At 46.3% G+C, this 24620-nt stretch overlaps 2 protein-coding genes and 1 long non-coding RNA gene across 7 annotated transcripts in view; 1 reads left to right on the forward strand and 2 right to left on the reverse strand.

The window, feature by feature from the left end:
* Window positions 1–2533: 2533 nt before the first annotated feature.
* On the reverse strand, window positions 2534–5542 carry LOC128612449 (uncharacterized). Its single transcript, XR_008386746.1, has 2 exons — window positions 4650–5542; window positions 2534–3191 (listed from the first exon to the last, which is right to left on the reverse strand). It is a non-coding gene; the product is annotated as an uncharacterized LOC128612449 (long non-coding RNA).
* A 669-nt stretch (window positions 5543–6211) lies between these two features.
* On the forward strand, window positions 6212–18185 carry iars2 (isoleucyl-tRNA synthetase 2, mitochondrial). Of its 2 annotated transcripts, XM_053632635.1 has the most exons (24): window positions 6212–7926; window positions 8084–8469; window positions 9228–9350; window positions 9496–9649; window positions 9738–9886; window positions 10188–10237; window positions 10343–10452; window positions 10581–10671; window positions 10846–10961; window positions 11435–11604; window positions 11698–11788; window positions 12406–12557; window positions 12990–13150; window positions 13235–13337; window positions 13611–13704; window positions 14265–14373; window positions 14529–14631; window positions 15878–16003; window positions 16152–16283; window positions 16372–16478; window positions 16591–16736; window positions 16999–17189; window positions 17271–17415; window positions 17497–18185. In XM_053632635.1, the coding sequence occupies exons 2-24, from the start codon at window positions 8239–8241 to the stop codon at window positions 17640–17642; spliced, it is 3000 nt and encodes a 999-aa protein (XP_053488610.1). In that variant the 5' UTR covers window positions 6212–7926; window positions 8084–8238; the 3' UTR covers window positions 17643–18185. The 2 variants fall into 2 exon arrangements, with proteins under 2 accessions (XP_053488610.1, XP_053488609.1); XM_053632634.1 differs by having other exon boundaries at window positions 6212–8469.
* Window positions 18186–18374: 189 nt separating this feature from the next.
* The window catches only part of rab3gap2 (RAB3 GTPase activating protein subunit 2 (non-catalytic)), a 19081-nt gene continuing 12835 nt past the window's right edge, over window positions 18375–24620 (reverse strand). Inside the window, exons 23-36 of one of the 4 annotated variants that reach the window (XM_053632631.1) lie at window positions 24570–24620; window positions 24242–24416; window positions 23715–23820; window positions 23629–23678; window positions 23383–23489; window positions 23235–23301; window positions 22660–22730; window positions 22521–22556; window positions 22300–22419; window positions 21436–21651; window positions 21227–21316; window positions 20878–21096; window positions 20009–20173; window positions 18375–19825 (exon numbers count right to left, since the gene is read on the reverse strand). The exon at window positions 24570–24620 is cut by the window's right edge and continues 110 nt beyond it. In XM_053632631.1, the coding sequence (XP_053488606.1) occupies window positions 19673–19825; window positions 20009–20173; window positions 20878–21096; window positions 21227–21316; window positions 21436–21651; window positions 22300–22419; window positions 22521–22556; window positions 22660–22730; window positions 23235–23301; window positions 23383–23489; window positions 23629–23678; window positions 23715–23820; window positions 24242–24416; window positions 24570–24620 (1626 nt within the window). In that variant the 3' untranslated portion in view covers window positions 18375–19672. Of the gene's footprint in view, window positions 19826–19957; window positions 20174–20877; window positions 21097–21226; window positions 21317–21435; window positions 21652–22299; window positions 22420–22520; window positions 22557–22659; window positions 22731–23234; window positions 23302–23382; window positions 23490–23628; window positions 23821–24241; window positions 24417–24569 lie in introns of all 4 variants that reach the window. The other 3 variants (XM_053632632.1, XM_053632630.1, XM_053632633.1) reach the window with 3 other exon arrangements.

A 24620-nucleotide genomic window follows, 5' to 3' on the forward strand; every position in this document is an offset into this window, starting at 1 on the left:
TTCACGCGCGTTAGCCGTAAGCTCTGTTTGTCGTTCAAAACATGACACGCTCGCTTACTTGCTCAAGACTTTTCCGGTCAACCTGTGAGGTGAATTTAGCCTTAATTCAGATCAGAACGTGCTAGCATGTAGTTCTGCTCTAGCTCCTGCTGTACAATTTCATTTAATCCGCCAGCTATCAAATTAGCCACAGTTTCGAGCGCATAAATGAGCATACTTTTCTTTAGGTCGACATTTCTGCGTTGTAAATTCTTTATTCTAATCATCGAGATTAAAACAAAATAAAGGCTTGAAATATTGCAGTCTAGAATATATGAAAGTTCCATTTATTGAATTAAATTTCAGGGACACAATGAACTTTCCCACGATATTCTATTTTTTTTAGATGCACCTATATATATATATATATATATACACACACACACACACACACACACACACACACAGTATATTTATATCAGATAATGCACAGGAAAGACAGCGACCTGCAGCAGACATTTACTGCCTTGCAAACAACAAAAGTTGCATACATGAATATCCTTCTTTAACTGCGTGCCGATCGCATCACCCTGCTTCCCTCCACAATAAGATTTTGAAAAAGTAGTGTGTATAAATGGTAGAGTGGGCTTTAGGCTGTACATTTAGGCCACACCCACAAGCGTTAACAGTAGCCGTTGTTACGAGAGACTACAAGCGACACGAGCGCTTGCTAGCGTGAACGTGGGGTAAACCGGGGAAGCTAGTTCAATAGGAATTCATGGCGTGTCATTTGAAAACGTGCCGACTCTTTGATTCATTTTGATTCAATACACGATTATTTATTTATGTATTTTCACCATCAGTAGGTAAAGACCAACAACTTCTGCTAGTTCTAGTGGGAAAATGGCAACGAGTCGTTTCCGAATCAACTTGTATCGGTGAGCTGATCCGACTCCTCTGATTCACTTAAATTCCCATCACTAGTAGCAATATACGCACTAGTATCTGTAATGTTTAATTAAACAAAAACAAACAAAAAAAACAATACGTAGTAGGTCAACGTAACATGTCTGATGTTTTCTTACACGTTAATCCAAAGTTTAATCTAATTACATTTACTGTGTTTGGGATCATCCCAGGCTTAAACCGCACCTGTATACTTTTAAGAAGCTAGGTTTAGCGTGCTAATCAGCTCAGTGTTTTAATCCCATTACCCGTGGGTTAATCTCAGGTTTTAACGCTCTTGCGAGTCAGCAAGGCCGAGTTCAGTAGAAGGTTGAAGTACACGACGTACACGGACCTCTCAGGACGACGATCAGTCTGTGCCGTACCGTATACGTGAAAATGACAAGCGCCCGATATTTTAATCTTTAAAACTCCTGACAGAATTTACTTGACTTTAGATTTGACTTATTTTACTATAACTGACATTTTCGCTGTTATACGTACTGCCGTTGATGTGAGCCTAGTATCATTTCTTGTAAATTTAGAACAACAACAACAACAACAAAACACACAAGGATAGTGTGAGTAAAGGTTCTTCTCTAGCAATGAAGCCTTTAAACTTTTCGTGCTTGTTTCCACGCTTGGATTCCGTCCCAGCTGTAATGTACTTTGGATTAAAGAGTCTACTTAATGAATGAATGAATGAATGAATGTAAACGTCACCTTCATTCGATTTTGGTAATGAACTTCTGCTTGGCTGAGATCCTACAGAACCAGATCTGAAAAGCAATGCGACCCAAATGCTTTTTTATAAAAAATAGAGCGCCGGCCAAAATCAGCTGTGTCTGGTGCGTTTTATATATATATATATATATATATATATATATATATACATATATATATATGTCGTACTGCAGATATAAACACAATTGTTCAATTGGGTTGAGATCTGATGACTGTGATGGCCAGATCATATGATTTACTCTGGTCATTTTCATCCCCATCACTGAATCCTTGTGGATGGGATGGGGCGGAGTCATCCAAAAAGAGACCACGCCCATCAGGAAAGAAACGTTTAATTACTGGATCAGCTAAAATGTTTAATCCTTTGCCTTTTAATATACGATTATTTTGCGGCCAAATCCTATAACAGCCCTTCAGATTATACGATGAAGATCCTCTACCGGTAGACCTACGGTTAAAGAGAGTTACTCGTCAATCTGCGTGATCCAGAAATCGGCTTAAACGCAAACATTCGACGCAATCAGCTTGATTTTTTTCCCCCCAGTGTTACGCTACCTCGTGTTCACCATCCGTGTTGCACTTACACCAGAGACGAAGACATCGAGTGAATCTAGATTGGATTTGTTGGTTTTCCTACAACGGGAATCAAATACAACTCAGCAGCTCAATCCAATCGAGGTTGCTCTGAAACACGGGAGCGAGTCGGTCTGTTCGATGGCATTTCTTTCTGCTGGCTGAGAAGAAGTTGAGAAGAAAACAAACGACAAAAACCACATGGCAGAAACCACGGATCATATCAGATCTGAAAGGAGGAACTGGATGAAGTGCATAACAGAATGCGCAAAGAAAAAACCAGTGAAGTAGCCACCTTATTTTAACATTTATTTTTTTATTATTGATGACAGTTACAATTATAATAACAGTAAAGATTCATGCAAAAACAATCTGGTTATTTAATTAAATTTAATGACATTTTTTAGGATTTAAATTCTCGAATGTAACATGGTATTTAATGATTCGTTACAAAGTCCTAAAGGTGTAATTAGGACAAAAAAAAAAAAAAAAAGAGAAAAGAAAACTTTCAAGGGAGAAATGTAGAGTGAACGGGTCAATTCTTGATTAGCCTCAATCAGTGCTGCGCAGCTTGACTTCCTGGGCATCATAAGAACCGACAAAAAACTTCAGGGACAAGGCATTTCCAAAGAGCTTCATGTTGTAGTCGCTGAAGAGACTTTTTGTTTTCTGCAAGCGAGAGAAATTAGGACTCGTTTAATCCGTCAAAGGGAGATCTCGGGTTCCACCGCTATTCAAGAATTTAGAAAGCGTCGCTCTTTAGGTGTGGCTCCGTCCATCTTTACTCCGGATCCCCCAGCGTGAGAGGTTCAGCAGTGGAGGTTGTGGAGCAGAGACGCGAGCAGGCCGGTGGGGAGGATGAGGCTGAGGACGCTGGGCAGCACCGTGAATCCTTCACCGTTTGCAGCCGTGGAGTTTCCTGAAGTATTATTAACTGTGTTTGCATCAACCTGTGGGCGGAAAACAAGGTCAAGATCAATAACATTAAAAAATCTGGTTCAGCAAATCCACAGATTTTTTTGTTTGTTTTGGTCTCCATTTTAAAATGGAGAGGTGAACATGAGGTTATGAGATCACAATATTCCAGCATCAACGCATTTAAACACTTCGAAAATACACTTCCTGCGAACCAAACCCGCGCTTTTCCTCGTCACTGGGAGGGTCACTCGTCACCACGCTAAGGCTTTACTCTAAAAGCTCATTAGAAAGCACACAAGTGGCCCTTAACATCCCAGTACCGGTACCTTCAATTATTTTTAAAGTGTTTTATTTATTTATTTGTTTTGCCCTGAGAGAGTACGGCGGTCATTTGTCCCAACTGTACCTGAGAATAAAAATCATCAAATAAAAATAATACTGTGGATTTATTTCAACAGTCTGGGTGGAGTACACTGTAAAACCGGATAAGTTCATTTAACTCAAAAAAAAAAAAAAACCCTGAGGAAACGAACTACCTCAAAACGTTTACGCTGAGAAATCAATTTCTTTAAGCCGAATACACTTAAACTTAACAAGTTTGAGTTCGATTTCTGTTCTATTTAAGTGTACTTGGCTTAAAGAAATTGATTTATCAACTTAAAAATTTCGAGGTAAGTAGTTTCCTGGTTTTTTTTTTTTTTTTTGAGTTACATGAACTTATCCGGTTTTACAGTGTAAGATAAACCTATAAATAAATAAATAAATAAATAAACCTATAAATAAATAAATAAATAAATATACAAATAAAGAACACAAAAACAGGCGAATGTACTCATGTGCTAGCAAGAATTATAAAGGCACTCTAAAGATCCTCCAACCCTTTACTCACACACACACACACACACACACACACACACACACACACGCGCACAAAATATCTTCCAGATAAACAATGAAATCAAATACACACAAGTTTTCATTATTCGACACGTGTTATACTTAAATAATTAGCATTAAACGCGTGTTTCTGAGTTACTGGTTTATTTTATATATATATATATATATATATATATATATATATATATATATATATATATATATATAGTAAGTGAATTATGAACGATTATATTAATTAATCCATTATTATTATTATTACTTATTTTTTTAAGCAAGACTGAAAAGCAGTGATCTAATGAGAAATAAATCCAGTGAACAGAGTTCGGACTTCGGGTGGAGGATGAAGAGTCGAGATAGCTTTTTTTTTTTTAAATAAACAAACTAATACATACATACATACATACATACATACATACATAAATAAATAACAGTCAGGCTCGCGTGTGCATGCATCAGTACTTCCATGCTCCAGAATGTTTTTATATAGAGCATTCACACAAAAAGAAATTATAATAAAAAAGCATATCATTAACATTAACCTAGTCTACATGCATATGTGTGTGTGTGTGTGTGTGTGTGTGTGTGTTACACACCTGTGTTGAGAGATGCATGGTCAGTACCAGCACCACGATACACGCCGTTAGAACTTTAATCATGATGAAGTTTCCTCTGTTCTCTGGATACACACAACACACACACACACACACACACACACACCAGAAGATCTGCACCGACTTGAGGTTATTGCACAGCAGAGAGAAGAGAGAAGCAGCAAGAGGGTTTTATAGAAGCAAACGCCTAATGACGTCATGTGGACGCCCCCCCCCCCTCTCTCTCTATCTCTCCTTTAACGGATCAGGGGATAAACTTTACACTTTTGAAGCCCTGAGCAGATAAATAACTGACAGATATAACACTGGAATTGAAATAGTAAATTAATAAATTATTATCCTTTTTTTTTTTTTAATTTTATTTTATTAATATGAATAATTTAATTCATCTATGTAGTATTTATGCCTCTCCTCTGTAGGTACAGTACATTTACATAGCGTTCATTCATATTGTTAAGGTGTACCGCCTCTAGGCACGTTACCTTGGTAACAGCGCCATCTTGTGTTTGGTAGGTTGTTAAGAAAATGGCGGAAATGGAGAGTGGAGAGGTGAGACTCAGTTCAGTTGTGTTGTGCTGAGTCTGATTGCTGAAACCAAACACCTCAGGACTTAAATCTGCTCAAAACCAATTCAAACCAAATAAAGACAAAAACGATGAGGTAACTGCCATTTTTATTGTGTGCAGTGTCATTTAAATAACATTAAAGCTCCATACACAAACGCATCAAGTCGGTTGGCTAAATTCCACCACCATCTCCTCGTGGTGCCAGCTGGAAACAAGGACCTTTGGGAACTTGGTGAACGGTCGGGGCTTCACTGACAGGCGGAGTGACGCACCGGTTGGAGCACTTATCTGGTCACATCAAAACTGCTACGTCAAAAAGAAGCTCATCTTGAAATGCTAAGGCGTCCCCTAAGGCGTAGGCCAGGCAACGTGAACAGGCAACGTGATCAGTATTTGACGGCTACCTAGCCATGGCTAAAGAAGTGAGTCCAACAACACCTCCGACTTGCTACCATCAACATCGGTATCCTCACGGGCCACAGACGAGAATTGGCCGATACCCTTAAGTGCAGACGCGTTGACATTGTGTGTATAAAAGAGACAAAGTGGACTGAAGAAAAGGCTAGAGATATTGGAGATGGCTACAAGGTGTTCTACTATCGAACCGAAATGGCGTCACAGTGGCCGTCGGCAAGAAGCTGAGAAGCTGTGCGGACAAAGAAAAAGACAAATTCTGGGAAGGCGTTGACTTACATCTCTAATCGATTGCCCCAGATGAACATCTGCAAGTCAGTGGAGATCTAAGTGGACACATGGGTTCAATGTGGAAAGGCTACACGAAATCCCACAGTGGACAAGGCTTTGGCGCCCAGAACAACGACGGCTGCCACATCCTGGATTGTGCCGAGGCCCATGATCTAGCCTTAACCAACATCTACTACAAGAAAAGACCTTCTATTCAATTCAATTCACTTCAACTTTATTTGTATAGCGCTTTTTACAATAGACATTGTCTCAAAGCAGCTTTACAGAAATATCAACACGGTATACAGATATTAAAGGTGCGAATTTATCCCAACTGAGCAAGCCACTGAGTGGCGACAGTGGCAAGGCTTCAGATAGCCTGCATCTTTTGATCTAAGTAGGCGTGGCGGATCATAGAAAACCAAAAGGTCGCTTAGATACCGTGGCGCGAGACCGTTTAGCGCTTTATAGGTTAATAATAGTATTTTATAATCAGTGTGAGATTTCACTGGGAGCCAATGCGGTGTGGATAAGATCGGGGTGATGTGGTCGTGTCTTCTGGTTCTAGTTAGGACTCTAGCAGCTGCATTCTGGACTAACTGGAGTTTGTTTATGCTCCTACTGGAACATCCAGACAGTAAGGCATTACAGTAATCTAATCTAGAGGTGACGAAAGCATGAACTAATATTTCTGAGATGAAAGAAGACTATCCTAGTAATATTATCTACATGAGCATCAAATGATAGACTGGAGTCAATAATCACTCCAAGGTCTTTTACTGCTGCACATGATGAAACAGAAAGTCCATCCAGAGTTACTGTGAGATCAGAAAGATTACTTCTAGCTACACGTGGTCCTAGTACAAGTTGAGGGTATGCTAACCCTCTGAATCTCTCGCTCTCTCCCTCTCTCTCACACACACACACAAATGTAAGTGATCCTAAGAGATTGTCTATAGTTCAGTAGACTCTCCTTCCATGCTGTTTGAAATATCACCAGTTTGGTTTGACGCCATTTACGTTGTAATTGTCGAGTGGTCTGTTTTAAGGTACACGTTTGATCGTTATACCAGGGTGCTAGCTTTTTCTCTGTAATTAATTTTCTTTTGAGTGGAGCCACTCTATCTAGCGTGTAGTGGAGTGTTGACTCTAAGCATTCAGTCGCCTGATCGAGTTCTATCGATTTATCGTTCTATCGAGTTCTATCTATCTATCTATCTAATCAGCATGGTATCTGTCTGTCTGTCTGTGTATCTATCTATCTATAGTCGAGTCGATGCAGAGTTGAATCGTTTTATCGCTGTACTCGTGTTCGCTCGGAAGCGGACCAAAGTCGCCTCGGGCCTGAGTGTGATCGCTGAATCGTTTTATCGCTGCACCGAGGGAAAAGAACACACCCGCCTGTTTTAGGTGAAAGCATCCTAAAGCAGAAAGTATGCTTCACTTTTTACGCGTTCGTTAGGAACAGTGTACTGTATGCGCGCCGCCTGATTTTTCTAACCGGGTCGCACATGCGCATTTCATTCTTACGCACTATTTAGTTGTTCCACAAGGTGGCAGCAGTGACCCAGGACCGCTGATTCTCAAGGTAGTAGAAAAAACGGAATAAACGGAAACGAGTGCAGGTCAGAAAGGACCCACATTTGTATAATTCTAGCCTTAACGTGTTCGTAAGGATTCGTATACGGGTGCTAATCGTGGCGAGAAATTCCCCAAGCATTGTTCTAAGTGTTGTTGTGATTCTTCTTCGTTGCCGTCCTTCACACCAAAAGACTCGTGCTTTACTGCTCTGTACTGACTCCTGTAGACCAGGAGGGGTAGTGCAAGTTGTGGTAATGCGTATGCGTCGACCGCCTGTGTACGCGTACAGTACGTGTCAAATGTTGTATACTTTGAAAGGCTGCGCGCACACGCTAGCATACGTGTTAAAAAAAAAAACAAAAAAACCCCCGAAGTATACCAGAGCCTTAAAACGTCAACTATATTGCCTCTGTAATTTACTGCTCACAGTATGTATTTTTACTCCCTTGAACTAATATAGATTGCATTTGGTCTGTTTCTTTTAAGCTGAAATATTGTACATACTGCAGCGTTAAACGTAATTTTCTAGCAAAAGCGCTAGAACGCGATTTTATAACAGAGCGGTACATGTATGTCCCTTCACAGGACCCGTATTTGTGCGTCTTTAGAAGGCTTCCGGGCGGAAACAGCTACTGGAAGCAAGGCTACACGCTAAAGAGGTCGTAGTAAACACACACCGGATTGATGCACTGATTATATTTATTAAGTTATTTAGAAGTGTAAGAAGAGGTTCTTCCTACATGCTGCTGTGCCGGGTTTCCGCTTTAGCGAGGCGGGGACTGGGTGCGCAGAGAGTCGCCGCGCTCCGGCCCGCTCTCTCCTTCAGTTCCGCCGGGGACGCAACGGCCTCTCCCGGGGCTGGAGCTCAGACTCCCGGGGAATACCGACACACCGTGCAGCTCCCCCGCACAGACTTCCCCATGAAGCTCAGCGGGCAGAAACTGCTGGATCTCGAGCTGAAGATACAACAGGTACACACCCTGCTGTTAACATTACACTTACTGTAATGTGCTTGGGTCCCAATTTGCACATACACCCTATGTAACGTGTATGTGTGTACATATGTATGTGTGTATATGCACAGAATAGGGTATATAATAATAACCTGATTAAAGGTAAGCTCCACCCTGAAACACTTTGAACATATTGACCTTGAAATATTTGTGGTGTTTAGTGATTCCGGTGCGAATTCGTTAGTCGTTGCTGCTTTTTCATTATTTCCCTAAAAAACTTAGCGGTTGTGTCCCGCTCTGACGTCACCACGCATAGTCACCGATGTCCAGTGACGTCGTATTAAAGAGAAACCCGGCGTAATCTGGCGTAGTGGTGATGTCAGAGCCGTCCCAGAATGCAGCGCAGATATGGGTTAAGGTCGGGTTAGGACTCGGACTCTCTCGGATGACGAGAGAGCTGGGACTAAAGCGCCGCCGCATCGCTATCTTCACGTTTTGGAGATGAATCCCGGCGCGCTACAATCGACAGTCGTTAAACCAAAAAGTGTTTTCCCTTCAGGACATCCTTATTAACCGAATCCGGGACGACGTCGAAGAATCCTGTCGGGTTAAAAAAAAAAGAAAATGCAGCTTGTTCAGGTTCAGGATGGATTCATTTTACGTTTACGTTTATTCATTTAGCAGACGCTTTTATCCAAAGCGACTTACGAATGAGAAAGATCCAAGCAAAATCTTTCACGTTTAACGCCTTGTTGATTTGTCGTCCTCTTGCCTAGGAGTGTGGTTTTGACCAGCTGTACACGTGGCAGAGACTGAGAAAAGCCAAGAAGGAGTTTTGCCTCCACGACGGACCGCCCTACGCCAACGGAGACGCCCACGTCGGCCACGCCCTCAACAAGGTAACCGAGGCGTGATTCGGAACGTAGCCACCCTTTTATCTCCGATGTTATCGCGACGGTGCTGGTGCTAGGTATTTGACGCACACCGACAGGAGAGTGTGAAAGTAAAGGGATGAAAACAGACGCGTGTGTTTATTCTCCGCAGATCCTGAAAGATATCCGCAACCGGTTCGAGATGCTGCGAGGGAGGAAAGTGAGCTACGTACCCGGCTGGGACTGCCACGGTCTTCCCATCGAGCTCAAAGCCCTGGGAGAACTCGACGCCACACACCTGAGTCCTCTCCAGATCAGACAGAAAGGTCAGGAGCGTTCTAGTTTCTCGGAGGTGTAAAACCAACCGGTTTCCGCTTCCTGTCTCTGGCGTAACGTTCTCCCCGTGTCGCGCAGCTCGGGAGTTTGCGGAATCGGCGGTCGCGAGTCAGCGTGCGGCGTTCGAGCGCTGGGGCGTCATGGCCGACTGGGAGAACTGTTACTACACGTTTAACGGGCCGTACGAGGCGGCGCAGCTGCGCGTCTTCCAGGACATGCACGGCAAGGTGAAGCCTCGTTATCACATATCCCCAACCGCATTTCAGCTTCTCACGCGCTTTCGTTTGAATCGAATCGGTTCGGACAGAGCGAGAGATCTGTAGATACTAGCTGTGTAAGACAGGCTACGCCCACAATCCGCATCGGTAGCGGTGGCTACACGCCCACGAGAGAACCGAGCGCTGTGTGTGACTGTGCTAGTGTGAACGTATGGTTAGTGAGATGGAGTGGGCGGGGCCTGAGTATTCATGAATAAATGAAATGAATAAACATGAGCACTTATCGCACCCTCTGTCGTGTCGCTTCCAGGGTTTGATTTATCAGGACTATAAACCCGTCTTCTGGTCTCCGTCATCCAGGTGAGAGGAAATGGTGCAAATGTGTGTGTGTGTGTGTGTGTGTGTGTGTGTTTCATTTGTGTCTTTTTGACTAACGTGTTTTCTCTTTCGTGTGTGTGTGTGTAGGACAGCGTTAGCAGAAGCAGAGCTGGAGTATAACTCCGAGCACGTGAGCACGGCAGTGTACGCTACGTTCCCTGTAAACACATTCCCGCCTAAACTAGCGACGAGCTTAGGTATGCTAACCCTCTGAATCTCTCGCTCTCTCTCTCTCTCACACACACACACACACACACACAAATGTAAGTGATCCTAATAGTATAGCTCCTAAATTAGGTACATAGTGTGTATGTGTGTGTTGCAGGGGAGTTGGGTAAAGTGTGTGTGCTTGTGTGGACAACACAACCGTGGACGATTCCAGCCAACCAGGCAGTGTGCTTCATGCCCAAGGCACAGTGAGTCCACACACACACACACACACACACCGATCACCTGACCTGTCACTATGCATTACACAGATAAGCAACTCATTTTGACTCTCTCTCTCTCTCTCTCTCTCTCTCTCTCTCTCCTGTGTGTGTGTGTGTGTGTGTGTGTGTGTGTACGTGCACGCTCTCTCGCTCTTACAGGTACTCTTTAGTGAAGAGAAGTGATAACGAGCAGCTCCTCCTGGTGGCCACTGAGCGCATTGCAAACCTCAGCACTGTACTGAGCACCGAACTACAAAACCTGGCCACATTCACAGGTACGCAATGCACCCTGCACCCTGCACCCTGCACCCTAACACCTGCACCCTAACACCTGCACCCAGTGCACTACATGTCCAGTTAGGTGTCATTTAATGCATCAGATGATGTCTCCTAGTGCACTGTGTGTCCAGTAAGGAACCTTGTGACAGTCAATCTCTGTCTCTCTCTCTCTCCTTCTCTCCCCATCTTTCTCTCTCTCCCTCTCTCCTTCTCTCCCCATCTTTCCCTCTCTCCTTCTCTCCCCATCTTTCCCTCTCTCCTTCTCTCCCCATCTGTTTCTCTCTTTCTCTCCCCTGCCTCTCTCTCTCCCATCTCTCTCTCTCCCCTGTCTCTCTCTCTCTCTCTTTCTCTGTTACTATGTATTTCTCTATATATATTTATCTTTCTATCTCTATATCTTTGTCATCCTCGCGCTCTCCTTCTCTGTGCTTCTCTCACTCCATCTCTCTCTCTCTCTCCCCTCCTATAGGCGCTGATCTGGAGGGCGGAGTCTGCCAACATCCCACAATTCCCGGAAAGGAGGTGCCCCTCTTGCCAGCCAATCATGTGACCATGGCTAAAGGAACCGGATTGGTCCATACAGCTCCTGCTCACGGCATGGAGGACTACAGCGTGGCCTCTCACTTTAACCTGCCTGTGGTGCGTCAATCACCCCAACAACAACCAATCAGAAATCAGAGTAACCAAATAACTACCTTCTTACCTACCTAACTAACGTTGATCTGTCTGTAGGAGTGCATGGTGGATGAGGAGGGCAGGTTTACAGAGGCGGCCGGGGCTGACCTACAGGGGCAGAGTGTGCTGGAGGAGGGAACCTCGACAGGTTAGAAAACACGCAGAGGACGACAGAAGAAAAACCAGTCCAAAGCAGAGCTGAACTCAACCATTCTGAAGTCCATATTTCTCCATATATTAAATGGAAACGGAGAGTTTATACCCAAAAATTTAAACGCAGAGGTGCCAATACTTTTACACACACACAAAATTCCATATGCTATCAATATGCAAATTAACCATTGTACAGAAGACGAATGAGTCTCACATCGCTGAAGTCAAGTATAAACCACATGCCCCGCCCATTCCATCAGAAAAACCACGGTGAAATCTGATTGGTTGTTGTATTTTATGACGTAATATCACTTGCATATCATGTCACGTCATGTTCAACACTGAATCAGATTTCTTTCCCACTTAACCACGAAAATAAAAACGGGGGCGGGGTGGGGGGGGTGTTAACATTGAGACTCGCATATCAAGACTTGGTTTTAAGCCACGCCCCCTAGAAATTGGATTATGGATGTGCGGATGTGACTAATTTGTGTCTCGATGTTCTATTGATACTCGAGTTACACTGAGAATAACCAGGAAATGATGCAGTATCGAGATTAAAGTGATGTTAAAGAGTGTGTGTGTGTGTGTGTGTGTGTGTGTGTGTTTCAGTGATCTCGATGCTGCATGCTGCTGGAGCGTTGCTGAAGGAGGAGTCGTGTGTACACAGTTACCCGTACGACTGGCGCAGTAAGAAGCCGGTGCTGATCCGAGCCAGCAAGCAGTGGTTCATAAACACGGCCGGCCTGAAAAACGCGGCTAAGGTGAGCTAGCGTGACGGCTAACGGTTCTAGGACGGCGTGGCAGTGCAGCGGTTTACACCGGAGCAATAACGGCGATCCCATGAGAGCGAAGCGGTGCTGCGGGTTCTGTCAAACGTTTATAATATCTTCAATCAAAACCCTTTCTACAAATAAAACCGCTTTCACAACAAACAGGAGAACGGGTCTGAGACGCTCACCAACAACCTCAGACATGGATAAATGTGTGATGTGCGAGTGTTATCACGTCAGAAAATGTCAGAACCAATAAGGTCTAATATGCAAATGCAGACCATGCACTAATTTGCATATCTGCATAATCTTACAAGTCATTTATTATTGTGCGTGCGTGCGTGTGTGTGTGTGTGTGTGTGTGTGTGTGCGCTTGACCTTAAGAAGTATCTGACATTGTGATTCGGATGCCCACGACTGTAGGAGGCGCTGCAGAAGGTGCGCGTGATGCCCGAGTCAGCCCGGGCGAGTCTCTTGGCGATGCTGGACAGACGGACGTACTGGTGTATCTCGCGTCAGAGGAGCTGGGGCGTCCCCATCCCCGTCTTCTACCACAAGCAGACCGGAGAACCTCTCGTCAACAAGTACACGTCTCGGTTTATTCACGTGTCATCTGTTAAAAAACGCTAAAAACCAAATCGCTCATCGCTTCCTTGTGCGATTGACAGGCACACGGTGGCTCACGTCGCCAGCGTGTTCGCAGAGAAAGGAAGCGACAGCTGGTGGGTGGAGCCTCTGGAAACGCTACTCCCTCCCGACGTACTGAAGAAGGTAAAGGTTTCGACGTCGAGGTTTTTTTTATTCATATATGTATTTCCTGTTGTCAGATCACTGATACCGGAGACTCCTTCCATACACGTTAAATGAATAAGTCTCCTTACTCCTTTAATCCGTGCTGTAACGTGAGCCGTTACTATGGAAACGATGACGTGTTCGAACGAGCGCATTCACATAAACCTGCACTGCTGCTCTGGAAAAGTCATCTACTGTAACGTGTGTGTGTGTGTGTGTGTGTGTGTGTGTGTGTGTGCGCGCACGTTTTAGAGCAAAGCCGGAGCCGTGACAGATTACGTGCGAGGTGAGGACGTGTTGGACATCTGGTTTGACAGCGGGACGTCCTGGGCTGCTGTGCTACAGGGTGAGTCTCTGTTCTTTTGTGTGTGTGTGTGTGTGTGTGTGTGTATGTGTGTGTGTGTGTGAGAGAGAGTCTTAAACCAGTTGTGCAGTAGTTTAATCTCTACGTGTGTCCTCAGTAGGTGAGGAAGGCGAAGACAGAGTCAAACGGGGCTGGTTAAGCAAACAAGGTGGACAAAAAAAACCACAATAACATTTTTCTGCTGAGTGATCTGTTAACTAACACTAACACACACACACACACAAGCATGCTGTGTGTCTTTCTGGGCGTTTCCTAAACGCAATAAGAGGACTCACTGGACATCTTGGCGCCCCCTGCATGCGGGTAACGTGTAGTGGACGCTGTTAAAGGTGCAACAAGGACACATGCTTAGTGCACCTTTAATATTTTTTCACTCAGAACACGCGTGTGTGTGCGTGTCTGTGTGTGTCTCACAGGATTTAAGCGCACACACACACACGTCTCGGTAACCCTCGTGGCTTTGTGATGTAGATAATGGTGCGTTTCACTCGGACGGATCTGATTACGCTTGAATAATGTGAGGGAATGTTTCGGTGTTTCAGACGCGGACCCGAGGGCGGACGTGTACGTAGAAGGGAAGGATCAGATCGGCGGCTGGTTCCAGTCGTCTCTACTAACTAGCGTGGCTGTGCGCAACAAAGCACCTTATAGGTGTGTGTGTGTGTGTGTGTGTGTGTGTGTGTGTGTGTTAGAACTGCAGATATTTATACATAATATAGGTAAAAGAAATCCTATAGAGAGACCTGTGTGTGTGTGTGTGTGTGTGTGTGTGTGTGTGTGTGTGTGTGTGTGTGTGTGTGTGTTAGGGCGTTGGTGGTCCATGGATTTGTACTCAGTGAGAAAGGAGAGAAAATGTCCAAGTCCCTGGGAAACGTCATCGACCCCAACGTTGTCATTAATGGAGGAACGGTGAGCTCTCATTTATTCATCCGTCTCTCCTTCCAACACTCTGTCCATCCGTCTCTCCATCCAACACTCCGTCCATCCGTCTCTCCATCCAACACTCCGTCCATCCGTCTCTCCATCCAACACTCCGTCCATCCGTCTCTCCATCCAACACTCCGTCCATCCGTCTCTCCTTCCAACACTCCGTCCATCCGTCTCTCCTTCCAACACTCCGTCCATCCGTCTCTCCTTCCAACACTCCGTCCATCCGTCTCTCCTTCCAACACTCCGTCCATCCGTCTCTCCTTCCAACACCCCGTCCATCCGTCTCTCCATCCAACACCCCGTCCATCCGTCTGTCCATCCAACACCCCGTCCATCCGTCTCTCCATCCAACACCCCGTCCATCCGTCTCTCCATCCAACACCCCGTCCATCCGTCTCTCCATCCAACACCCCGTCCATCCGTCTCTCCATCCAACACCCCGTCCATCCGTCTCTCCTTCCAACACCCCGTCCATCCGTCTCTCCTTCCAACACCCCGTCCATCCGTCTGTCCATCCAACACCCCGTCCATCCGTCTCTCCATCCAACACCCCGTCCATCCGTCTCTCCATCCAACACCCCGTCCATCCGTCTCTCCATCCAACACCCCGTCCATCCGTCTCTCCTTCCAACACCCCGTCCATCCGTCTCTCCTTCCAACACCCCGTCCATCCGTCTGTCCTTCCAACACTCCGTCCATCCGTCTGTCCTTCCAACACTCCGTCCATCCGTCTGTCCTTCCAACACTCCGTCCATCCGTCTCTCCGTCCATCCGTCTCTCCGTCCAACACTCCGTCCATCCGTCTCTCCATCCATCCGTCTCCCCTTCCAACACTCCATCCATCGTTCTAACTGTACATTCAGTTCTACATCTATCTGTCCGAGAGGTTCCATTTAGAACCCCTTCACTTTTATCCATCTGTCCATTCCTTCAGTCGTTCAGTCCATCACGCATCCATCCATTATTCAGTCGTCTGTTCGTTCTATCCAAACGTCTAATCATCCATCTTTCAATCCATGCCACTACCCATCCACCCATCCATCCATCCACTAGTCCTTTGGTCTTTGTATCCATTCATCAGTCTATGCCTCTATTCATCCACCAGTCCTTCAGTTTATATATCCATCCATCCATCCATCCATCCGTCAGTCTATGCATTAATCCGTCTATCCAGGCGATCGTTCAGTCCATCCACTGACCCGTAATCTCTCTCTCTCTCTCTCAGGATTCGGCCCTTTCTCCTCCGTACGGTGCAGATGTGTTGAGGTGGTGGGTCGCAGAGTCCAACGTTTTCTCTGAGGTCCAGATCGGACCCAAAGCACTGAACGCAGCCAGGGAGAACATCAACAAGGTCTCTCTCTCTCACACACACACACACACACACACACACAGAGCACGATTAAAGTGTTACTACTATCAGGATATAATTGTACAGGCCGAGTGTACACACACACCTGTAATGACTTCTCATTAGCTCGCTCTCCCTCTCTCCACTGTAGCTGAGGAACACTCTGAGGTTCTTGCTGGGGAACCTGCAGGGGTTTGACCCTCGCAGTCACGCTGTGGACTCCAAAGACATGCACTACATCGACCAGTACTTACTGCACCTGCTCCGAGAGTACAGCATCAAGGTGTGTTAAGAATAAATAACAGTCCTGTAACATTTCTACAGTACAGCCGTGTTTAACGTACGTGTGTGTGTGTGTGTGTGTGTGTGAGGTAACCGACGCCTACAGCGAGTTTGACTGCGGTCGAGTGATTCGCCTTCTGCAGGCCTTCATCACCCGAGACCTGAGCAGCTTCTACTTCAGCATCATCAAAGACAGGTGAGCAGATCCAGTGTGCTGCAGAGTTCTGCGTTCTGATTGGTCAGAGGGTGTCGATTAGTTTTCTTTGAGGGTAGCGTATGACACGGCGCTTTTGTTCTCTCTCTCTCAGGCTGTACTGTGACGCGGAGAACTCGTTGGGCAGGAGGTCGTGTCAGACGGTTCTCGAGGAGATTTTAGATGGCGTGACGCGCTCCATCGCTCCTATCCTGCCTCACCTGGCGGAGGAGGTGTACCAGCATGCACCAGGGCACGACGGTACGCATGCGTCTCGCGCACTCGCAAATCTTCACGAGTTCCAAAAAAAAACCCTTTAGTGTATATAGACTGCCGGTCAAAAGTTTGTGGACACTCGACTGAAACGTTTCAAATCGGTGTCGTGGACAAAAATATTAATCGTGAAATATTCCGAAAAGCAGGAGATAAGTGTCCAGTGTCGGTGGGAACTCCTTTAATACTGTTTAAAAAGCATCTGTTTCTATAGAAACCGCGTTGACGGTTGTTTGTTTTTGCTCCGTAGAAGGCGAGACTCTGTTCCGGAGCGGCTGGATTAAAAGCAGCTCTGTGTGGAGGAAACCCGGGTTGGAGGAGGCTGTCGAGGGGGCGTGTGCTATCAGAGACTCCTTCCTGTCCTCCATCCCAGGATGCAATGCGGCCGAGTACGACCTGACCATCGCAATCGAGCCCGGCCTCTTCTTCGAGCTCATGGAGGTAAAACCCGAACGTCGCTCAAGAGAGACTTCCTGTCTTGCGTCTGCATGTCCTAACACACGTGTGCGCGTGATTTCGCAGTCCCTGCAGGAGGAACCCACGTCGACGTGTTCCCAGCTGACGGAGCTGATGATGGCGTCGCGCACCACGCTGACCGACGCTCTGCCGCGAGACCTGCCGTCTAACGCCATCATCAGCAACGGGAGCTTCCTCATCAACCTGGAGGGTAAAGCCGCTACCCGATAATCCTCGTTAAAGCGTCTCGTTGCTTAGCGTGTGTAACGCCGTTTCCTCGTTTGTCCTGTAGGTGGCGTTATCCGTGAAGAGAGCGCGTACGCCGTAGCCGCAGTTCCCATCTCTCTGTCCCGCTGCCCTCGGTGTCGCCGCTACACCTCGGACACGCCCGACTGCCTGTGCTCGCGGTGCCAAACCGTCATCGGGAACGCCCCATAAAACCTAAGACTGCTTCACAATCCCAGCTCCGCCCAATCTATAAGAAACCACAGAACGCTCATTACCTGTACCTCCTGAGGCCGACCGGAACTTGAACGCAGCGCGTGTTTGCGTAAAGCAGTGGTTTGTTTTGTTAGCGCCCTCTGGGTCTCGGGAGGAGAAATGGCAATTGTAATGCCCCAGAACTGACCACGCCCACTCTAGCACTAAAGCTACTCCAGCACTAAAGCTACTCCTTTCCTGGGTCAAAAAAACAAGGGCACTGAGTACTTCTGCAGGCCTGATGTGTGTATATTGTTTGTTTGTGCATGTATGAGAGGCAGAAGGATAATGCAAGTTTAAAAAAAAAAAAGGACTTTTATTTTTGTTGTTATTATATCTAAATATATGGGGTTTATTAAGCGTGGACGGAGAAAGTGATCTTTAACCTCGAGAGTGCTTTCGTTCTTCTGACTGTTCATCTGTAAATGACAAACTGCTTTGTACTGAACGACCACTTTTCCTTCACACACAAATCGAACGAAATAAAAAGGCAAAAAAAGCAATGAAGCGTGTGACGTTTACCTTATAAGGACGTTAGCCACACCCACTTAATCTTAAACCTGAATATTGTGCTTGTAGTATTGTTTTGAGACAAAACACCAACTAACGCCGTGTGAGTAGGGCTGTAGTCTATTACGGGTGTGTATTCGACCCGATGTGTGCGTTAGTAAAAGGCAAGACACAGTCTGGTGGTGTGTTTAATCTTTTATATAGCACTTTGAGTGTATTCGGCTCTGTACAATAAGAAACTGCAGCACCGGTGCGGAGTGAAGTGTGTGAGCGTGGAGAGCGGCTGTTCTGCAGGATATACTGCGCCGCTCTGTCTCTTGCGTAACTACCGCGTTCACAGTAGACACATAAATTACATTTACAGTACAAACTCCGTTCCGGCGACGAGGGAGGAAGGAAGAAAGACCGTAGCGTTAAAATGGCACCCGAGAGAGTGAAAGGACAAGACGACTCGATACGTTACGACGGATAATGAAACGAAATGCGATTTTCTTTCTGCAGACGAATTGCAGCTAATGTTAATGACTCCTTACGCTTTACTCCGCCCACTAACTAATACAGAGCGTATAGAACGAAGTACTGCTACTGAATCAGCAGCATTGAGCACGAAGGCTGGGCTTTAAACACGCGCGTCACCATTAAAATGCATAGAACTGCGAACACTGATCATCTAACATTCTCTCTCTCTCACATGCACACGCTCTCTCTCTGACCCCTGCTTATTCCGTTAAAATGTCAAACGGAACCAAATATAAGCCTCTTCAACACGTCTCCGAGTCTCTTTAATAGTCGTTTACTTCCTCAGACCAATTACAGTCCGTCAGCCAGGACCTGCTTAGCGTCTCAGGTTCTGCACATGCAAAAACATGCAGCTGTCGCACAGAGTACTCAGTCTCGCGCAAGTTATTTTCTCTACACATGGCGTAGACGTCACACCGGGACGTCCCGGAGGCGGCCGTGTTGCACGGCCTTTGATGAGATGATGTCGCCGGCGTGGGATCGATCGTAAAATTTACACCGCGGCGCTGTTGAGGTCTTTATTCTGATTGGTCGGAAGGCGTTTATTCACTTCCATGGGTTTATATTAACGCGCTCGTTTCTATAGTAACGGCAGGGACTTGTACGACGGATGTTTAACATAAATGGATTTAAAAGTTTAAGGAAGGAGTCTCCAGTGCCAGAGCTTAGTATCAAGACTCTCCATCATCATCATCATCATGTTGTTTAGTTATTTATTATTTTCATACATTGAGTAAATAAATAAAACAAACACGGCTAGTTATTACGACGTTAGCGTAATTCTGTGCGGTGCAGAACTAAAGACGCTGAACACGTCCTGACTGATCGTGACGTCTGGGCTTAAACTGTGTATTATTGTAAGACCTGTGCTTATAAAGTGACTGAAGGGAAACTAGATGGAAATATTTGCGCTCTCTCTCTCTCTCTCTCTCTCTCTGTGATTGTTCTCTCTCGCTCTTTCACTCGTCCTCCTGCAGCATGTCCACCGCCTCCAGCAGATGCAGTGCAATGTTGTACTGCGCGTGTTTCTCCGGCAGCATCTCGACCACACGGCTCACCAGCCGGCTGACCTGCTGCACAGGCACGGAGGGACGCCGGAGATCGCTCGGGTCCTGGAGGAACACACACACACACACACACACACACACACACACACACAGTGTGAGAGTCATTAAAAGGTGCAATCACAATCTGACACCTGTACAACATCCTGTTCTATTTCTTAACTATTAAGTTAAGCGCACAATCCTTTGAATTCACGCGCCCGAGTCTTTCGCCGTTCGGCCGAAGCTCACCATCGCTTTGAGCCAGGTACAGAGGGTCGTGGGAAGACGTGCCAGGAGCTCCATGCTGGCTTTGGTCTGAGTCTGAGAGTGAAACAGAGAGTAGGCCAGGCGCTGACCGATCAGAACCAAGAGCTGAGAACCCAACACATCCTTATCCTCCACCTCCAACATCACCTGTGTATGAGAGAGAGAGAGAGAGAGAATAAGCAATGCTCTTTGAAGTCCTGACAAATATTAAACGGTGAATTTTCCACGAGGCCGGTTTGTGTCGTACGTCTTCCTCAACATGTTCCCGTCCCAGCCGTTCAACCTGAGGATACACGGCGTAAAAGAAAAGGGTAAGCCCTAGCGTCCAGCGAGCAAGAGTTTGAATGGAAAGGAGCGTTTCATCACACCGAGTCGCATCGCGACTTAAACACACACGCGCAGAAACTACAGGCCGACCGATTGATCGGTTTTGGCAATTAATCGTGAATCGGATTTCCGATCGCCGGAACGGTTGGCTATCGGCAAATTAAAACAAAAATCCACACTGATCGTTTTCCGGGTTGTGTCGGTCGCGAGAGCGGCCTCTAGAGGCGAAATAAAAAACGGACCAATCACTGATTTTGTGTTATTTGAAGTGTTTTTTAATTCTTACGGATCGATGTCTCGATTTTTACTTGTTATTCGGAGCGTTCATTTTTGGTACCGTCTGGATCTATACATTTTATTTAATTTGATATTTATTTAATTTGAAAAAAAAAAAAAAAAGTGCAGGACTTTTGACATGAAAATTCATGGTAGTCGGTACTGTTTAATTTGATAATAAAGTTCAGCGATATTTTACTGTGTGTGTGTGTGTGTGTGTGTGTGTGTGTGTGTGTGTGTGTGTTCACCTCCTCAGCGCGCAGGTCCAGGCCCTGGTTATACAGCTCACAGATGAAGTGTCTGCGCAGAATATCAGCGTTAAGCTGCAGCAGTGAGGCCAGCTCCATACACGTCTCCATCCACGCCAGCTCCCTGACTCCTGCTGTAACAGACACACCACCCTCTTCCTCCTCCTTCTTCTCCTCACCCAGAAGCTTCACCCATGCTGTCAACACACTCAGCAGAAACTACACACACACACACACACACACACACACCATGTAAAATCACTTCTTTCCAATCCGTTCAGCCTTGGAGTAGTAGGGCCGAACGAAATTTGTCTTGTTTTGTTACACACGAAATGCAAATGTGGCTTACTTCCTGTCTCAGAGCCACCAGACTGGGGTCCATGTCTCCACTGGGCAGCAGCTGGATCGAGGTCAGCTCCCTGAAAAACGCATTCTTCCCCTATAGGACAGGCAACGAAGTAAACACACACACACACACACATATTTCTAATGAACTCCGAGTGGGATCTTAAGAATAATCTAATAATAAAAAGGAATAAGAACAGGTGAATGCACGACCTTGGTGTCGAAGAGGCTGAGGGGTTTGAGGCGCATCGAGAAGCTCATGGCGGCATGCAGCAGCGACGCTAACAGCCAGTGATGCTGCACCAGCGGGTAATGCACCCCCCTCTGCTGCAGCGCTAACTCCGCTATGGAGGCCGGACCCTCAGCTCCGCCCCACACCTCCTCCACACACACCTCCGTCACGCTCGCCTCCTCCACCCTCGAGTCCGCCTGACACACACACACACACACACACACACACACAATATTCATCATCGCGCACATGCACAGAAGAGGATTTGTATTTAAGGTGTGAGGGTCATGGGCGTGTCAAAAAAAAAAAAAAAAAAACATCCTTCAGCCCGCATTAATGTTTTAATCAATCCTACTTAATCAACTCGAATCGAGACAGGCTGTGCTTTCTGAGTGGGCGGAGCATACTTTTCTAGCCAGTCACTGACGTTTGTGAGTCGATGTATGTGGAAGAGGGCGGATAGCGCTTTCCTCCGAGCGAGTTTATCGCTGTATTACGAAGACGCCAGCAGGAGGCGTTCCTACCACTGGTTGCCATAGTAATATATCAGTTTTGATGGTTTTCTTGCCACTACGTGTGCGCCACCCTCGCTTAAATTCGAGCGTTTCTCAACTTTGTCGCGTCGCTGGAGACACGCCCACGTGTAGTCGCTGGCGCTCGTGACGCAGGAAGTCACCGTTACGACGTTATTTAAAGCGATACGATAACGACGCTGCTTTGTGACGATACGCTACCTGAGCTTTAACTATGAATAAGACCGAATAAATCGTTTTAAGGTGACTTCTAGCGTCTCGGTAAAAGAAACGCGGCCCTGCGTGCGGGTTCTCCCGCTCCTCGCTTCTTACTCTGGAGAAAAGAGGAAGAGAAAGAAGAAAGGAGGAAGACGAGACCTCCATCAGAGCCTGCAGCAGCTGCACACAGGAGCCCAGGAAACTGGTCATGGCCGTGTCGCCCATTCCTACATCCTACACACACACACACACACACACACACACACACATTTTATGTCTTTGGTCCTAACGTAACAGAATGAACAGCTTTCTGATAAAGAGTCGTGACCACTCACCCGTCTGCAGAGTCTGTCCTTCGGAGCTTTTCCCACCTACACACACACACACACACATACACACACACACACCTCTTAATACACACGTGCAGTGTTCTGAGGCATGCGACACAAAAAAAACACACACACACACACTAACCTTTTCCATTAAGAAGGCTGCTGCAGAGAAACGTTTCACAATAAACGTGTTCCACATCATGGTGGAGATTCCTGAAAAAGAGAGAGAGCGAGAGAGAGCGAGTGAGTGAGTGAGAATAAGTGAGAGCGAGAGTGCGACAGAGTGAGAAAGAGGGAGAGAGAGAGAGATGGAAAGAGAGACAAAGCGCAAGAGAGAGCGAGAAAGAGGGAGAGACGGAGAGAGAGAGCGAGAGAGAAAGAGAGAGACAGCGAGAGAGAGAGACACAGCGAGAGAGAGAGAGAGAGACACATCCTCAGTATGTTTATCATTGAAACATCTAAAACCAGATCACGGAGTTAAAACCCGTCGTAAATCTTTATCACTTTATCCTCAGCGCAAAGCACAGGACTCAGCTGGGGGTTGGGGGCGTGGCCTAAAGTCTGGCACGATCCAGGTGATAATATATACCTGATTAGGAATTTGATTTGCATGAACGTTATTGAGGAAAGTCGAATAAATCTGGAACTTGACGTCACTTGAAAGGATGAAAAGGATGGAATGTTGGATTGATTGTGTCCTATGTGAACATGTCCCACCTAACTGAATGTGAGGACTGGAGATCATCTTCAGATACTCCACAGACCACTCCAGGTACCGGCCCACCTGCAGCACAGAGACAGGGAGGGATTAAGACTGGGTGGGTGTGGCCTAACTTCAGAATAAATGAGGTTTCCTGGTGCTTGCCTCGGGGTCTTTGTTCCACTGGACCACGTATTCCCAACAACAGTGAGCCAACAACACGTCAGGAGAGAGGGAGTTGGGGAAACGCTGACACACACACGCCAGCAGCTCTGAAACATCATCATCATCACACTCAGGTTCACACAGGAACATCCATCCACACACCTGCAGCAGGTATGTGATAAAACTACAGAAACTGAAACCGTCTACACTACTGTACTAGCTGCTTAACTAAGGAAGTGTAGTCACCCTCCAGTGTGTGCAAGGCGTCCTTCTCCTCCGTCTCCTGCTGTGAACACTGTTCCTCACCGTGTTCCTCACCGTGTTCCTCACCGTGTTCCTCACCGTGTTCCATCACCCTCCGCTGCACAATGTCTTTCAACGTTCCAGGAGTGACGTCCTGTCTGAAGATCAGCTTCGCCACGCTGTCTGCTACGCCACCTGAGAGAGCGAGAGAGAGAGAGAGAGAGAGAGACAGAGAAAGAAAGAGCTCAAAAGTGAGAATAAAAGTGAGTGAGAAGGAGAGCAAGTGAGAGAGACAGAGGAAGATGAAGGGATAGAAAGGGCAAGAGAGAGATTGAGAGAGATTTGAGGAAAGCAAGTGTGTGAGAGAGAGGAAGAGAAAGAGAGAGGGAGAAAGATTGCAAGTGGGAAAAAGAGTCAGAGAGAGAGAGAGAGAGAGAAGACGAATGTAATTAAACGTGATAGTTTTGAAATGCATTCCGCTCTTGTTTATGTTTATAACAGCTTCAGCATCCATTTGCGCTAAAAAACTGCATCGTCACAAAGCATTGTGGGTAAACGGTGTTCCTTTAATCTACGGGCATGTCCGTGTGTGTGTGCGCGCGTGTGTGACCAGCACCTCTTCCGCTCTCCAGCAGTGTTTTGACTGAGCAGCGCTGGACGGCGCCCCCTGGTGAACCCCGAGGAGACGGCAGGCTCAGCAACGTCTGCAGCACCAACACGTCCTCCAGCTGCCACACACACACCACCCACTGTTCCAGCTCCAGAGACACGCACTCCCAGTCTGACTGCAGCTACACACACACACACACACACACACACACACACACACACACACACACAGAGAGAAAGAGAGAGAATTTTCATATTAATATATTCAAGGAAAAATAAATGTATAGAAATTTATCAACACCTTCTGACCAATCACAATCCAGAATTCACGGTACCTTGTTCCCTGCCAGGCCTGTGATGGAGCTCTTGGCAGCACGATGAGCGAC

The sequence above is a fragment of the Ictalurus furcatus genome, chromosome 9 (assembly GCF_023375685.1).
Source record: "Ictalurus furcatus strain D&B chromosome 9, Billie_1.0, whole genome shotgun sequence".
Lineage (NCBI taxonomy): Eukaryota > Metazoa > Chordata > Actinopteri > Siluriformes > Ictaluridae > Ictalurus > Ictalurus furcatus.